The sequence below is a fragment of the Jaculus jaculus genome, chromosome 10 (assembly GCF_020740685.1).
Source record: "Jaculus jaculus isolate mJacJac1 chromosome 10, mJacJac1.mat.Y.cur, whole genome shotgun sequence".
In the NCBI taxonomy this organism is placed as follows: Eukaryota; Metazoa; Chordata; class Mammalia; order Rodentia; family Dipodidae; genus Jaculus; species Jaculus jaculus.
Window position 1 is genome coordinate 19,055,431 of NC_059111.1, and position 17,353 is coordinate 19,072,783.

Below are 17,353 nucleotides of genomic sequence, written 5' to 3' on the forward strand. Positions count from 1 at the left end.
AGAGTTTCTCTCTGCCATGCAAAAGAAACAGGGTTCAAACCCTAATGTCACACACACACACACACACACACACACACACACACACACACAAAACTATTTAAAAATATGACTTGAGTAAGTAAAACAAAAGCAGAAGAAATCATGTAATACATAAGTAGAAATAAATGAAGTAGAAAATGGGGGGGCAGGTATAATAAAATAAATCAAAATTCGGCTATCATGGAAAAAACTTCACTGAACAAATGACTAGTTTGGACTGATATATGCCTGAAAACTCATGAGGTAAAGTCTTAATACACCAGTCAACAGCGATGAGGTAGGCATTTGGAAGGTGAATGGATCACAGGGATGCTGATCTAATCCATGGATTCATTAGTTCATTGATGGATTCATAATTTGACGGCAGGTCTAGTGCAAATAACTAGGTCACCAGGTCATGCTCTAAGAAGACATGAATCTTGATGCTTCTCTTCCCTTTCCTTTTGTTTTTCTGGCTTCTATGAGGTGTATACTGTCTGAGCACAGACCCAAAGCACCAAAGCCAAGTGACTGTGTGTGGAATCACAAGCCAAAATAAATCTTTCCTACTTAAAGTTGTTATTATGGGTATATTTTGTCAGTGATGAAAATCTAGAATATAACTAGTTAACACAACAAAAATAAACACAAACCTACAAACTAAGAAATGGCAAGACACAGATGTATGAAGTTTGTCAATAAAAAGAAAAATGTCATATGAAAAAGCAATGGCAAGAAGGAAATAACTGCTGAAATGTATTAATTTAAAAACTGAGGTGGAGAGACAGCTTAGTGATTAAGGTACTTGCCCACAAAGCCTAAGGACCCAGGTTCAATTTCCCAGAAATCACGTAAGCCAGATGCACATGGTGGTGATTGCATCTGGAGTTCCTTTGCAGTGGCTAGAGGCCCTAATGTACCCACACACTCTCTCTCTCCAATAAATAATTTAGAAAGCTGAAAGAAACTAGGTTCTGGACTTCCATACAAATAAATCTGAAAATTTAGATGAAATGGGATACTTTCTTTAAAATAAAGTTTACCATAATGTATCCTACTAGATAAAATGCTTTAAAAGATCAATTTTCCTAAAAGAAACATGACTATATCAAGAGATCATACCACAACAAAAGCACCATTCCTAGGTTGTATGAAAGGAGAATAGTACCAAATCTTCAAGGACAGACACTCACAAAGCTACAAACTATCTCTGAATTTTCTAGGGAAATAAAATACACACATGTATACATCAACAGTGTGACTGCTATCTTATAGCTGCCAATCCAAGGTTAAAAGTCATACATTGGTTTTCAATAGCAATGTAATGTCCACCTTACAAGACTACTTCCAGACTCCCAAATCATAGAAATATCCTCCTGATCTCCTCCTGGTGAGACATTATTAAAGACAAAGTCAGAGAGGATCTTCCCTTTACTATAGTAAGATGATAAACTGAGCTTTCTCCAACAGGTTTTCTTGCAATCTTACGGTATGGGCAGCGGAGCTAAAGAAAACTCAACATAGATAAGGAGAAATAGGAATATAAACAAGGAGGGCCATCTGAGGGGCTAATTAGAAACCTGGTCTTATTGTGCTATAGGTAAAGAGTGAAGTTCTAGGCATCACTTGGACATCATCTGCACAGAGAACGCAGTTTTAAGTTTGGGTCATGGTAGAACACATGAAACTGGGGAAACACTTCCCACAGTAGTCTTATGGGTAAAGCATATGCATGATTGTACTGACTCATCATCCAGAAGACAGACTAAAAAACACCAAACTAAAAAAGTAAGTATTTGAATGTCAGAGTTTGAAGTAGGAAGTTAAAGTTACCAAGAAAGGAAATTATTATACTTCTATCCTACACAATAGCAAGTAACAAATGAGCATTAATTATTAATAATTATTATTAATGATTACAACTCAATATGTAATGTTTGTCTCAAATCTCCTTCAGGTAATTAACTTATAACTGTCTGTACTCTCACCAGATCAGTTTCTTCACAATTAGCAAGGTGACAAGGCTATTTCTGCTAAGAGTTTTTTTTCAAGGTAGAGTTTTACGATAGCTCAGGCTAACCTAGAGCTTACTCAGTAGTCCCAGACTGACCTAGAGCCACAGAGATCCTCCTACTTCTGCCTCCCAAGTGCTGCGTTTGAAGGCGTGTGCCCCCAAGTCTGGCTTCTACTAAGATTTAACAACATGCTTCTCAGCAAATGTTAGTGATAGGATCACTTTGTCCAGAAAATAAAACTCCAGTTTTTAAAAGAATCCATGTGTCCCAAAATCCCAAATTCATCTAAAGACCTAGATTTGAAAATGCAACAGATTACTTTTATAAACAATAAATTTCATTTTCACAATTTTAAAACATGGAATATTTCCAAGATATATTTCCAAAATAATATGTGTGCATATATGTATATATATATATTGGTTTTCCAAGGTAGGGTTTCACTCTAGTCCAGGCTGACCTGGAATTCCCTATGTAGTCTCAGGGTGGCCTTGAATTTACAGTAATCCTCCTACCTCTGCCTCCCGAGTGCTGGGATTAAAGGCGTGCGCCACCACGCCCGGCTCCATATTTCCAAGATAAACAGAGAAATACATGTTAAAATCATCCCTTTCCTCCCCACGCCCAATTCCAAGAACTATTTATTAGCACATTCTAGAAAGCAAAGCTTCTTCATGCAAGTGTCCGCCAGAAGCCAGCACCACCACCTGATCCTTAAAGCTGGTGGGACAGGCCAGTAAGAGAGCTGGAGAGGTGACCACCGCTGCAGGGGGTGTTCTACAGCTACCAGCATGCAGTGACTGTCAAGCAGGTGAACGGAGGCCAGACCACCAGAAGGAGCTCAAAGCTCCAAGCAGAAAGCCCAACTTCCTGGTTGCCAGTATAAAAGGATTCTATCACCGAAAGGACCAAGGGTTGTCACAAAAGAAACTCTCAGGAATGAAGCAGCAATCACAAATTGCTAAGTTCTTCCACAAATAATGCGTGTATATATGCTCAATACAGAAGTATTTTTCAACAAGATTAATTAACTTCATCATAAAATTTCACATTTTGCTTCTAATCATATAACATATTTATAACTCAAATATAGGGCACCTTTATAATGGAATGATCTAACTATATTCAAGAGATTTTTAGTTCTAGTTATAGATGCTAAAATATAATACAGATTATTTCCTATTTCTTCAATCCTCAAATTAATGACTCATTTTGTTTGGGAACATGTCCTGAATTTTTCTTCTGTTTGTTCCCTCATAGAACATCAATATTATGACTTAAAAATGGGGTCTTCCCACTATGAAAGATAAGACAAATGAGAATATTCTCAAAATTAAGAGAAATTTTTACTAACTGGATCTTCAACATAATTCAAAGATCTTATAACAATTCAAAGTTAAGATGTTTAATGACGCCAATAAAGATCATCATAAAATTTTCTTCCATAATGAATAGATATTAAAGAAGATGGGAGAGCCCACTTATGGGTATATATAAAAATAAAACATTTTACTTTATTTAATTTCTTGGGGCTGGAGAGCTGGCCCAGCAGTAAGGCACTTGCCTGTGAAGCCTAAGGACTCACCCAGACCACAAAGATGAGGCAAGCGCAAAGTGTTAACATGGCCACTAAGTGGCACAAGCAGCTGGAGTTTAATTAGATTGCAGTGGCTGAGGTCCTGGCATGCCAACTCTCTCTCTTTCTTTCTCACAAAGAAGAAAGAATATTTAACTTCTTAATAGACATACAGGGTCCTTATATTGTCCCTAGAACAATTCCAGAATTAAATTCATCACACCAACGTATCAGTAAGTTCATTCATGCTTGTCTAAGTCACAGGTGTACATTTTGATTGGGATGATGATAAAATTATATTCTTAGCCAAAAATAGTGCAACTTTATTCAAACATAATTCCAAGGCTATAATTTGTGATGAATATAAATTACAAAGTCTAAAATATTACCTGGATTTTTACAGAAAAAGATTCTAAGGACTCCTGTTCTAGACCTTTTATGATATAAAATTCAAAATTTATACATTAGTGAATTGAATAACCTTAATTTTGCCTAATTCATGACTTGCTACTATTCAAGTGCCCTTTATTTGAGTCCTATTAAGACTTAGCTTTAGCTGCTGTGTTCACTGAGGTTCCCATGTACAAGCCACTACAAAGGAAGAAGCTGTGAAGGTTAGCTTTAGATTAGCAAAGACTACTCCCAGCAGATTTGCTGTCTACTTTTCTTATTACTGTAAAATTACCATTTCGGAGTCACTGTGAGAGGCCTGACCCAGGCTGGATACAGGCCCTAGCTCAGAGTGAGAATCTTGGTCAAGGGAGAGAAGGGGCTCAATAATGTCATCGTAATCATCTTCCTCTGTATCCCCCTCCCCATCGGCAAAAGTACCTCTAGTCAAGAAATCGGAGCGCGTCCGCGCCATGCGAGCTTTCTTTTTATGGGCCGGTCTGGCAACCTGCTTGACCAAATAATAAGACAAATGATACAACAAGATTTGGGTGTGGTTTTGTTGGGGGTGGGGAGAAGATGCCAATGAAAGAGGGGTCACGAATGCCTTGAAACTTCCCTCCATCCCACCATGCCCTTCCTAGTAGCAGAAGTAACAAGAATAGCTACAAGGAATCTATATGATATTCCTATGAACAAAGGGTAAGAAGGGAGGCTGAATCTACACTGTTCTTCCCCAAAGTCAAGGAAGTAATCTACACTGCCACAATAAGCCACACCAAAGTTATCTGAACAAACTCTCTTAAGTCTTTCTCACAAGTATAATCTGAGTTTAGGCACCATCACTGACTAGAATGTACCTTCCTAATTATTAATAGGCTTAGCTCACAACTTCTTTTCCTAAAAATATTTGGGAGTACTTGGGTAGATGAAGTATTCTACCCATAAAAATAATAACTTCTAAGATAACATGCACCTATTTCACACAGAAGATGAATGAACAAGATCCAAGACTTACTTCTCGTTGGCCTGGCCCTGCAGACTTAGGTTTCCAAGCTGGTTCATCTTGTTTATGGACTTGAGGATTTCCACTGTTGGCACATTAAATAAACAGTAATACATTTCAATTCCTAGCAATTATACCATGAAAGTAGTCCTAAAGTGTGGCATGAATTACAGTTTAACATGCCAAGTCTTAAGAATTCTAATAACTTCTATATACAATTCCTAGCCAACTCCCAAACAGATTTATTCTGTTCACCCAATCAATACTACTATCAGGAATCTATCTATCAAGGCTCCGACCTGATAATCACTGTGTATATACTAATATGGTGACATATGATAAAGAAAGGCAGCAGACAAAATAAGTTCAAAAACTAAAGTATTGACATGAGATGTATGGCTAATATATCCACCCTCACACGTGGGAAAAATCAATATAAATGCACGACTGTAATATAAATAGAGAGAACATTCATAATAATAAAAAAAACTAAAGTAGATGCAATGATGAGAAAAGAAAGCTTTTACAACTTTATACTAGTTCTAAACAGTTTTTTAAATCTAGTCATTATATAATATCTCATAAGTGATGATAATCTCATTATTTTACTTTGTGATGGTTCCTATTGCTTAGAAAAAATTCTTTCTGAAATCTTTCTTTGTAGTTTTCATCCATTGTCTTAATTTTAAAATTTGATTTATATTAAGTAGTATTAACAATGGCAGGGTAAGAAACAAAAAGAATTATGGCCTAAACCATGAAAGTATTAATAGTGGTGGCTTGTGAAAATTTAATTTTGTTTGAGTAGCTGTATGGTATGACTGCATTATCATTAAATTCTGTGTAAAAATGGGTATCAGGATCTAATGAAAATCTGAACAGAAGCTAAAATTTGACAGTGCCAATCAACTCTATTAATTCGTCAGTAACATACTGCTGATCTCTCTTACTGAGACTACAAACTCCTTGGGAACATAACCTACTTACTATTATAGTATTGATTTAAAGTGGACACTAGCTTATAATAGTAGTTGGTAAGTTAATTGCTTTTTCATTAAAATTCTTTCGCTAAACTTTTATTAATAGTCTATGCATTATGAGAAATCAGTTTGTTCTTTGCCCTTGTTCAATTATTTCCTGAACAAACCCAGATGGCAATGTTTATTAAGCAAAGGCTTCCTGGTCCTTTCTCTTTTTGACCAGTCATTATCAAACCTAACAATCCAAGCAAGCATGTTCTAATGAATTCCCTACTTATCATTAATCTCTCTCTTGTCACATCTGGTCTTTCTCCAAAGGAAAAGGCAATTAATAAGAACTCTGCCACCTATACTAACTTCTACACCCACAGCACTTTCTTTAAATTTATCCAGAACGTTTTTTCCCTCATTAAGCATACAAAGATCACGATGTACTTATCACTACTGTGAATGATATAGAAAGTAACACTAACCTAATATTACTTCCAGAACTTTTTTTCCCCTCATTAAGCATACAAAGATCACGATGTACTTATCACTATTATGATACAGAAAGTAAAACTAACCTAATATTACTTCCTTCATACATTATTACTTCATGAAACCAGTGCTGATTCTTAACCAAGAAATTCAAGTTCTACCCCCACCTATTTCTTTAAATATATGACCTTGAATAAGCTATTTCACTTCTGTGCATCCCAGTGACCTCACCTATAATATTCAGAAATTGGATTACATAATTCAGAAGCACCAACTTCATTGATTTTGCAAAATGCTAAGGTCTTAAATATTATATTTAAAATATAAATTAATTTCAAAGGGGAAAAGGGGGGAGGGTATTACCATGGGATATTTTTTTATAATCACGGAAAATGTTTTAAAAAATTGAGAAAAATTAAGTTAAATTAAAAAATAAAATATAAATTAAAATATAAAGTATAAATTATACATGTAGGTTCTCATGTAAGTAATCTTATAAGCACTGAAAATAATTACATTGTAAAGTACATTGTAAGTAAGATAAAGCTGCCTGGATCAAACAGAGCTAAGACTATATGTATTTTGGAAAAACAATAAAAAGAATAATTTACAAAGGTGATTTTTTTTTTTCTTTTTGCAATCTACAACTAAGTCTACAAAACAGATTCCTAACCCAGAGCTATTTTATATGTACATATAGCTATGGACTCAAAAACACAAATCTCCTATCACTAAGCTTAATCGAAAAGCTAGAAAATGTGTTTTTAGCACTCTAATTGACTTATTCTCTTACTATGCTACACAGAACGCTTAATCTCCAAGGTAATAGTCAAGAATAGTATTTCAAGCTATTATTATATCCAACTGTGGACTGGAGAAATGGCTCAGTGGTTAAGGCACCTGGCTGCAAACCCTAACAACCCAGGTTCAATTCCCCAGTACATATATAATGCCAGATTCACAAAGTGGCACATGCATCTGGAATTGTTTGCAATAGCTAGAGGCCCTGGTGTGCCCATCCTCTCTCCTTCTCCCTCCCTCCCCACTCTCTTTACAAAAAAATTCATACTACTGTAAAAACTCTCAGTGGAGGCTGAGCATGGTAGCACACACCTCTAATCCTAGCATGTGGGAGGCAGAGGTAGAAGAGCCATGAGTTCAAAGGCACCCTGAAACTATATAGTAAATTCTAGGCCAGGGGCTAGAGAAAGACCTTGTCCTCAAAAAAATACAAAACAAAACAAGACCCTCAGTGGAAAATAAAGCATTTGGGGCTTTTGTCCATTATTTGTGGTGGGGGGGAAGGTTTCTATAGACTCTGTATGCAATCTTTATTTTATTATGATTATTTTTTTAAAGACAGGGTCTCATGCATCCCAGGCTGACGTCAAACTCTTTATATAGCTGAATCTGGCCTTTAACCTGTTTCTTCTGCTTCCATTTTCTAAGCACTGGCATCCCAGGCATTGACCACCATGACTGGCTCTATAAATTTTAAAGCCTAGATGATTTAAATACGAGAGAAAAGTGTGTTTTAATTGTTAATGTGAAATTTAAGTTTTTAGCTGTAAGATAAAACTTTTTCATTACACCAGTGGTATTCTCCCACAAGAACTTAATCCATTGTATACAAAGACTTCATACTAGTATATTACTTTTTATTTAACTTGTTTTTATGTACCACTTAAAATCTGCTTTCCTAGTTGAGTGGTATGCCTCTAATGCCAGCACTTGGGAGCCAGAGGAAGAAGGATTGAGATCAAGGCCACCCTGAGACTACATAGTGAGTGCCAGGTCATCCTGGGCTAGAGTGAGATCCTACTTCAAAAAAGAAAATACTGGGCTGGAGAGATGGCTTAGTGGTTAAGCGCTTGCCTGTGAAGCCTAAGGACCCTGGTTCGAGGCTCGGTTCCCCAGGTCCCACGTTAGCCAGATGCACAAGGGGGCGCACGCGTCTGGAGTTCGTTTGCAGAGGCTGGAGGCCCTGGCGCGCCCATTCTCTCTCTCTCCCTCTATCTGTCTTTCTCTCTGTGTCTGTCGCTCTCAAATAAATAAATAAATAAAATTAAAAAAAAAAAGAAAATACTTTTCTGGGCTGGAGGGATGGCTTAGCGGTTAAGACATTTGCCTGCAAAGCCAAAGGATCCAGGTTCAATTATCCAGGACCCATATTAGCCAGATGTATAAGGGGGCACATGCATCTGGAGTTCGTTTGCAGCAGCTAGAGGCCCTGACGCACCCATTTTCATTCTCTCTCTCTCTCTCTCTCTCCCTTCCTCCCTCCTTTCCTCCCTCCCCTTTCTCTGACAAATGAATAAATAAAAATATTTTTTAAAAAAGAAAATGCTTTTCTTTTCTGGCTGGTGGCGGAGGGGTCAGTGGCTTTGAGATGTTCCAGGTTTAATTCCCAGCACTGAAGAAAAAAAAAAATTTCTTCTCATGACTACCAGGAGTTAAAAATAGTTTTCTGATGACTATCACTAGTTAAAAAAGAAACTCATTTATAACAGTTGTCTAAAGCAATTCATGATGGTGTGCATGGTGGTGTGTTTGGGAAGCTGTTCAATGAGTTTCAGTTTTGCAAAATAAAAAGATTTTGAGATCAGTTGTGACAAGACATATGAACTATTTTTAAAATACTGTTATTATTTGTGTATGTGTGTGGTATGTATATGTACAGGCATGTCCATGGCATGGTGCATGTGTGGAGGTCAAAGGACCTTGGTGTGTCATTCTTACCTCCACCTTGTTTGAAGCAGGATCTCTCACTCTTTGTAGCTGCCAACACTACATTTGGTTAGCCTGTGAGCTTCATGAGTCTGCCTCCCATTGCCTTAGGTGTGTTAGAATTACAGACATGTGTGCTACTTGCATCTGGCTTTACATAGATGCGCAGGATCTGAACTCTAGTTCACAGGCTTGCGGAGCTAGCACCTTTAACCACAAAACCATCTTCCCAGCCCCCACATTAAGCAGTTTAGGATGCTATACTTCAAGGCTCTAGGGCAACCAACACTTGCTGAAAGCCTACTGTATTTATAAGGACTGTATTGCCTTTCACAAGTACTTTTTCAATTAATAAGGAAGAGTAAAAAATGTGCTATCCCCATACTTAGTGTCTGTCTCTTCTATGTCTCTCTGCTTGTAAATAAATAAACAAAAATATTTTTAAAAAGGAGGTGCTGGAGAAACGGCTCAGCAGTTGAGGTGCTTCCTGCAAAGCCTAAGAACCTAGGTTCAATTCCCTATTACCTATGTAAAGCCAGATGCACAAAGTGGCACATGCATCTGGAGTTCTTTGCAGCAGCTGGAGGCCCTGGGGCGTCTGTACTTTCTGTTTGTCTCTTCTATGTCGTTCTGCTTAACAAATTAGAATTTTTTTAAATTTATTTTATTTATTTGCAAGCAGAGAGCGGGGGGGGGGGGGGAGACAGAGAGAGAGAGAATGGGTGTGCCAGGGCCTCTAGCCACTGCAAACAAACTCCAAACACATGCACCCCTTCTGTGCATCTGGCTTATGTAGATACTGGAGAATCAAACCTGGGTCCTTTGGCTTCTCAGGCAAGTGCCTTAACCACTAAGCCATCTCGCCAGATCCAGAATTTTTTTTTTTTAAAGAACACGCTACCTACATTCAAAGACACCTAGGCTACAACTATATCCAATCTCTGGTGACTGATATTTTCCAAAGAGAAAATAGCTAATTTGAGAAGAATCCACATAAGCAGGATGAAATATAAGGCATCTCAATAAGCTACTTAAGGAAATATTTAATATTCATACATAAAAATAAACATTTCACTTACTGGGGAACACTTGCGTTATCCTTTGGGGTGAAGAATATGGCCCTTGTAGTTCCCTCTCTAGAAAAGTCATCAGATTTGTGGCAATAAGATTGAGTTGGCCTAAAGTGCTCTCTTTCTGAAATGCGATTTTTAGAGAGTTTATGGGCTATATTCTGTTGGGTCCCCATTCTTTCTATCTTGGATAATTCCTTGACAGAAACAGACTGTAATGGGCTTCCTTGTCTTTCAAAGAACAGAGTGGCAGGTCGGTCCTTCAGGGGTAAGTGAGTAGAGGGACTGTCTTTAGAGAAAAGAGCTGCATCTTTAGTTACTGATGATGGGCATCCTAGAACACTGGGTTCTCCCATGCTTGGGATGTTTGGGATATGAAGAGAGGATGGCCTCTCTACTTTTTGCTTTGACTGATAGAAAGATGGTGCCAAGAGCGACTCCTCAGTTCGTGGCTGTTCAATCATCTTGAAGGCTTTCCGCTCCTTCTCTAAAATATCTGTCTGTTGGCGAATCTGCTCCATCATATCTTTTTCATTCTGCTGTTGTAATTGTTTTTGCCTCTTTTCCTTGTCAGTATTTAGCTTCTCTAACTTCTTAAGCATACTATTGGAAGAATCTGTATTCAAAGGAAGCACTTGATCTGCTGAGAAGTGATACTTTCTAGCTTCCCTGTTGCTATCCAGAGTAAGAACTGTCCTTTCAGTATCTTCTCTTTCTAATAGCTTCTTTCTTTGGATACTTGTATCTAGTTGGGAACTTGTTTTCTGAGGGTCTTGATGTGGAATATAAAAAAATGTAGGCAGACTATTCGAAATAAAAGAGTCTCTCAGCTGGGGTTTACATGTAATGGGTTCAGAACCGCACACCAGTTTTTCCTTCATTGTCCCATTCTTCAAAGGCTCTGAGTCAGAAGGTGCTCCCTTTTTAGTCAATGCATAGCTAGTCTCACTTGAGGCACTGGGGGCACAGTCCTGTGAATCAAATTTTGAGCTGGACGATACCTTAGGGAATAAAACTTGCAATTCTCCTTCATCTAAACTTAAGGACTCAAGTTTGCTCTTCTGACTTTCTTCACAGCTCAGAAGTTCTAAACTTCCTTGAGAGCTTTCACTCTCAGGGGTACCCTGTGGAGACTGAAGGCTTTCAGGCACGAGTTCTGTAGACCATCTACGTTCCTCTGAAGGAGACACACCACCAAGAGAACGGACTTTCAACAACTCTAAGCTAAATATAGCTTGCTCTAGTTCTCTCATTCTTCGACTTTCTCTTTTGGCTCGGCCCACTTTTTTCTGATGGAGATCCTCTAAGGACTTGGGCCTCTGCCTTACAATCACATCTTCCTGCAAGTCAGTACCACTTTGGCTTCTGGCTCGCTCCTGCTGCTTGTCTGGAGACTCCTTTGGGAAGTCAACTGAACTCTCCCGGCTGATTCGATCACTCTCTATTATAGATTTGCGTTCCTCTACAGCTCTTATTCTGTTGTCAAAGGAACAGTCCTCCCACTCTGATGGGTCTGAGCCATGAATTTTCAGGGCTCCATGTGCCTTTAGAGGCACCAATCCATGTTCTAGTTTTGTCTCTTTCAGCTGTTGCTCCTTTAACGCTTTAAATCTATATAAAAACAGACAAAACAGATTATAGATCTCTCTTGGTTGCCAATAAAGGTCAAAGACATTTACTAAAAACTAAAAATTTAGCTATTCAACTATACTCAATTAATGCTCTTGCCTAAGCTTCCTAATTAGCCAGTACTCCACACAGATTTTAAATGTTCTTTTTAAGGGTCTGGAGAGATGGGCCAATGGTTAAGGTCCTTGCCTGCAAAGCCTAAGGACCCAGGTTCCATTCCCCAATATCCACATAAAGCAAGATGTATAATGTAGCACATGTGTCTAGAATTCGTTTGCAGTAGCTGGAGGCCTTGGCATGCCTATTCTCTATCTGCTCCCACTTCATAAATAAATAATAAAATATTTTAAAATATAAGGTAGTACATATGTCTGGAATTCATTTGCAGTGGCTGGAGGCACTGGTGCACCCATCCTCTCTCTTGGTCTAATAAATAAATTAAATTAAATTTTAAGGGCTGGAGAGATGGCTTAGTGGTTAAGGCATTTGCCTGCCAAGCCAAAGGACCCATGTTCAATTCCCTAGGACCCACAATTAGCCAGATGCACAAGGGAGGGGGTGCACAAGTCTGAAGTTCGTTTGCAGTGGCTGGAGGCCCTGGTGTGCCCATTCTCTATGCCCCCCCACTTCTCTGTCAAATAAATAAATAAGTAAATATTTTTAAAAATAAATTTTTAAATATAGTATTTAAATATAAGATCAATGGTTTCTAAAGATAAAAACAGTCAATATTGCTAAATGTATAAGAGTGAGGCTAAAGTAAAGGTTAATTCTTAGCCATTATAACCGCAGACCATGGAGGTTTCAAACCCAATTTAATTCATTAATGACCACTTATTTAATTTCTATTATAGATCAGACAATACAAATTGGAATTGGTGAAGAAATTGTACAAAATCAATAGACGTAAAAGTATTCAATCAGTGTTAACAAAGGATACAGAAAAAGAGAAGGAAAAATTATTAAAGTAATATATACTACCTTTGTCTTGCTCTGAATCCTCTACATGTTGACTGCAAAAGGATAATTTTGTTCTTTTGTTGTTGGTATCTTTTACTTTGTAGGTAGCCCTTCCATCTTGCCTGTATGCAGGTAGCAGCCATATGCCTGAGCCTATAGAGCTCCCTCCATCTTTTCTGGATAATGATGGCTGCTGCTCGCAACTCCAGGTAGCGCTGCCTCTCCAAGTGAGCACGCCAGGAAGCTTGGAGAAGGACAGCTGCACTGTCCTTAGCAAAAGCATTCTTCTCCACAGCTGTATCTCTGGCTTGCTTCATATTTACGTAATGCCTCCAGAATCGCTTGGAAGAAAATAAAAATGTGTTGTTCCATTACAACACAATTACAAAAAAAAGAAAAAACACATAAATTTCCTGCTGGTGATGACTAGAAAAGTTTCAGCTCAGCCAGGCAGAGTGGCAAATGCTTTTAATCCCATAATTTGGGAGGCTGTGAGTTCAAGTTCAGCCTGAAACTACAGAGTGAGTTTGGGGTCAGCCTGGGTTACAGTGAGACCCTACCTTGAACAAACAAACACACAAAGCTTCAGCTCTTTCACTGAGCTGCACAGAGGCTACAGCATATTCATCATCGGTTTCCTTTGTCACAAACTGCCATGCCCAGGGAAGGCATTGCTATTGGAGGTATGGGAATTGATACTGTTTTGCAAGAGATGTTGAAGATTATCTTCAACCATCATGGCCTAGCTGGCAGAATTTACCAAGTTGCCAAAGCTTTATACAAGAGCCAGGCCATCCTTGTGCTGAGCACTACATCAGCTTTTTTTTGTGTTAAAATTTCTTTATTTTTGCTTATTTATTTATTACAGAGCAAAGAGAGAGAATGGGCATGCCAGGGCCTCTAGCCACTGCAAACGAACTCCAGATGCATGTGCCACCATGTGCATCTGGCTTACATGGGACCTGGTAAATTGAACCTGGGTCCTTAGGCTTCACAGGCATGTGCCTTAACTGTTATGTCATATCTCTAGCCCTACAACAGCTTTTTAAAAATATATATATATTATTTTTATTTATTTGTTTGAGAGAGAGAAAGACACAGGCGGGGGTGGGGGGGAGAAAATGGGTGCGCCAGGACCTCCAGCCACTGCAAAAAAATTCCAGATGCATGCACCATCTTGTTCATCTATCTTACATGGGTCCTGGGAAATTGAACCAAGGTCCTTTGGCTTTGCAGGAAAATGCCTTAACTGCTAAGCCATCTCTCCAGCCCCCTACATCAGCTTTTTAAAAGTTGATGACAACAAGAAACTAGGAGAATGGGAAGAAGGGCTCTGCAGATCTGACCCAGAAGGGACAGCCCAACAAAGTAGCTGGCTGCAAATGTGTAGTGGCTAAGAATTATGGCAAAGAACCTCAACGCAAGGACATCATTAAAGAATAATTCAACTGCAAGGAATGAACACATATTAAAAACCTGGTCTTTGAAAAAATAAGCAAACAAAAACTTTCTTGCCAGGACAGGAGGCAAATGCCTTTAATCACAGCACTAAGGAGGCTGAAGTAGGAGGATCTCTTGAGTTTGAGGTCAGCCTAGGACTAGAGAGTGAGTTCCAGGTCAGCCTGGGCTAGAATGAGACATTATCTCAAAAAAACAAAACAACAACAACAACAAAAACCTTTTTTTAAAATCCAGATCAGCTTGTCTAAAATAGCCATTTTAAATATATAACCTTGGGCTGGAGAGATGGCTTAGCAGTTAAGCGCTTGCCTGTGAAGCCTAAGGACCCCGGTTCAAGGCTCGGTTCCCCAGGTCCCACGTTAGCCAGATGCACAAGGGGGCGCATGCGTCTGGAGTTCATTTGCAGAGGCTGGAAGCCCTGGTGCGCCCATTCTCTCTCTCTCCCTCTATCTGTCTTTCTCTCTGTGTCTGTTGCTCTCAAATAAATAAATAAATATATAAATAAATAAATAAATATATATATACATATATATATATATAAAACCTTGTCCAAGCTAATTATAGAACTTACTTTTCATGCCCTATAATTTAACACATTAATTATTTAATAATCTTGACACAATTTGAACACGTAACATTATTAGGTTTAAGAGAGCTAAATATGTAGCAACTACATATTTTCTTATACGAACAGAAAAGGCATAGAATAGCCAACAACAGGAAACAACAAAAAAGGTAATAAAACAGACAAATGTGAAATAAGGGACCTATCGGCTAAACCGAGGTATCAAATAACATACATAAAGGTCAAATGTCATTAAAATCATGGTCATGCACATACCTTACAAGACATTACTATTTTACATTAATATTTTAAGTTCAATTCCATTTAAATTCAACACAACTAAAATTAACATTGGTAGTATATTATTATATGTAAAGTAATTTGTTAGGTGCTATAAACATTGCAAATATGAGTATGATTCTCTTCTTTGAAGTTGTATCATCACTACTATTATATTATCATTTAAATATTTAAATATTATATTATTATTGAAATGTTTTACAGTAAAATAACTCTAGTTACTAAATGAGGTGCAAATAAAGTAGTTGCTTTCATCATACCTGGATAATAACAGAGGCCTGTCTCAAATTGAGAAAATGGTGCCTACACAGTAAGACCCTAAACCATCGTTGCAACAGTATGATTCTGCGAAGCACCTCTTGGTGAAGCAGATCTTGTAAGTGTTGTCGTTCCTGCTCCTTAAGAAAGACCTTACAAAAGGAAGAAGGAAAAGAATTTACCTTATTAAGAACTTTTATTTCAGTTACCTTTTCTGTGGCAAGCTTTCATAGAAGAACACGTACAATGACACACTCTAAATAAAGCTGCGGTAAATACTTCTATCAGCTCCTCTAAAGTAATCAATGTCAACTTGGAAGAAAAGGGGGCTGGAGAGATGGCACAGCAGTTAAAGGTGTTTGCCTGCAAAATCTGATAGACTGGGTTTAATTTCTCAGTACCCATATGAAGCCAGATGTACAGAGCGATGCATGCATCAGGAGTTTGTTTATAGTAGCAAAAGATCCTTGCACACCCATTCATTGACCCCCCCTCATTGAAATAAATAATTTAAAAATATGTTTTAGGGCTGGAGGGATGGCTTAGTGGTTAAGGCATTTGCCTGCAAAGCCAAAGAACCCAGGTTCGATTACCCAGGACCCACATTAGCCAGATGCACAAGGGGAAGCACACATCTGGAGTTTGTCTGCAGTGGTTGGAGGCCCTGACATGCCCATATTCTCTCTCTCTCCCTCTTTCTCTGTTAAATGAATAAATAATAAAATATTTAAAATACATATTTTTAAATATACTAGAGTATGAGAGAAAATGTGAAGATGAGAAAAAAACCAAAATTTCCAGAGAACACAGTGCATTGTTACTGCCTCCCATTGGGAAGATCACTGTCATAGAGAATCCATGAACTCCTGATGGTAAGTCTCATTTTTTGAGGGTGTTGAAATAAGGGAAAATTAAGAACCACAGATCTTGAAACCAGCCGGGCGTGGTGGTGCACGCCTTTAATCCCAGCACTTGGGAGGCAGACGTAAGAGGATTGCCATGAGTTCAAGGCAACCCTGAGACTACAGAGTTAATTCCAGGTCAGCCTGGACCAGAGTGAGACCCTACCTCAAAAAAACCAAACAACCAAAAAAAAAAAAAAGAACCACAGATCTTGAAACCAATGATAGCAATCTTTTGAATTCCAGCATGCATTTCTTACTGACCATAGTTATTAAGCATGGATATATAAGGATAAATTAAGACATAGCCCTTGGGAAATACAATTTATACTTCATCTTTTTTAAAAATATTTTTGTTTATTTTTATTTATTTATTTGAGAGCAACAGACAGAGAGAAAGAGAGAGAGAGAGAATGGGTGCGCCAGGGCCTCCAGCCACTGCAAACGAACTCCAGATGTGGTGTGCCCCCTTATGCAACTGGCTAACGTGGGTCCTGGGGAATCGAGCCTCGAACCGGGGTCCTTAGGCTTCATAGGCAAGCACTTAATTGTTAAGCCACCTTTCCAGCCCTATACTTCATCTTTAAAAGCAAGTAGATACTGCAAACCAAAAGAGGAAAACTGTAAATAGGAGCTGGAGACAGAAAATCTCACCTGAGCAACACAACAAATTAGGCATAGTAATAAAGACATGCACACAAGACAAATACCATCTTGATAAAGAAAATATTAACCAGTATGAAACTGCAACATGCACTTTTGTTGTTATTTTTGGGAAACAAAAGCTCATGTGGATCAGGCTAACCTCAAACTCACTATACAGTCAACTCACAATATAGCCAAGGATGACCTTGAACTCCAGATCCTCCTGCCTCCACTTCCCAAGTGCTGGAATTATAGGCAAGTACCACCTTACACAGCCAAAATACAGGGAAGTTATCTATCTATCTGCCTGTCTGTCCGTCTATCTATCTATCACCTCTCCATCCATCCATCCATCCATCCATCTATCCATC

At 38.3% G+C, this 17,353-nt stretch overlaps 1 protein-coding gene across 9 annotated transcripts in view; it reads right to left on the reverse strand.

Annotated features, from left to right (window-relative positions):
• The window catches only part of Myo9a (myosin IXA), a 231,482-nt gene that overhangs the window by 64,535 nt on the left and 149,594 nt on the right, over positions 1 to 17,353 (reverse strand). For 6 of the 9 annotated variants that reach the window (XM_045160720.1, XM_045160723.1, XM_045160724.1 and 3 more), the window contains 5 exons: positions 15,438 to 15,587; positions 12,873 to 13,192; positions 10,272 to 11,873; positions 5,018 to 5,090; positions 4,295 to 4,510 (listed from right to left, as the gene is read on the reverse strand). In XM_045160720.1, coding sequence (XP_045016655.1) covers positions 4,295 to 4,510; positions 5,018 to 5,090; positions 10,272 to 11,873; positions 12,873 to 13,192; positions 15,438 to 15,587 — 2,361 coding nt within the window. The remainder of the gene's footprint in view (positions 1 to 4,294; positions 4,511 to 5,017; positions 5,091 to 10,271; positions 11,874 to 12,872; positions 13,193 to 15,437; positions 15,588 to 17,353) is intronic. The other 3 variants (XM_045160726.1, XM_045160725.1, XM_045160721.1) reach the window with 2 other exon arrangements.